Source organism: Penaeus monodon, chromosome 20, assembly GCF_015228065.2.
Source record: "Penaeus monodon isolate SGIC_2016 chromosome 20, NSTDA_Pmon_1, whole genome shotgun sequence".
In the NCBI taxonomy this organism is placed as follows: domain Eukaryota; kingdom Metazoa; phylum Arthropoda; class Malacostraca; order Decapoda; family Penaeidae; genus Penaeus; species Penaeus monodon.
The window spans coordinates 24721865-24722234 of NC_051405.1; the positions used below are offsets into that span (position 1 = coordinate 24721865).

General features: G+C 41.4%; 2 protein-coding genes across 2 annotated transcripts in view; one reads left to right on the forward strand and one right to left on the reverse strand.

Annotated features, from left to right (window-relative positions):
* LOC119585730 (RNA polymerase II-associated protein 3-like) overlaps positions 1-370 on the forward strand; it is a 49814-nt gene that overhangs the window by 17637 nt on the left and 31807 nt on the right. The window lies entirely within an intron of this gene.
* LOC119585727 (protein CLP1 homolog) overlaps positions 1-370 on the reverse strand; it is a 7884-nt gene that overhangs the window by 1171 nt on the left and 6343 nt on the right. The window contains exon 7 of the mRNA XM_037934418.1: positions 77-296. Coding sequence (XP_037790346.1) covers positions 77-296 — 220 coding nt within the window. The remainder of the gene's footprint in view (positions 1-76; positions 297-370) is intronic.

A 370-nucleotide genomic window follows, 5' to 3' on the forward strand; every position in this document is an offset into this window, starting at 1 on the left:
TTTTTTATTTTTTCAAAACTAGATCTCACAAAAGTTGCAATCACATATACAAAATAAAATTTAAGTCACCACTTACTAGGCTCTACAGGCACAAGTTTGGTCATGTGATCATCCACCTTCATATCAGCAGGCATGCAGGAATCTGGGAGGGCTGGAGCACCAATCTTGTATATCTGGAGCGTGCTCATCTTCACCTCAAAACTGTGTGGGTGGTACTTGGTGCGCAGTCCATAGTAGTATTCTCTGATGCGGTCATCACGAGCAGATGCCCTCATGGATTGAGTTCTCTCTACCACCTGTGTTAATACAAGGGAATGAATGAATGGAAATATAAAAGATCTTGTGACTCTGTGCTATACTTGGTGAGATT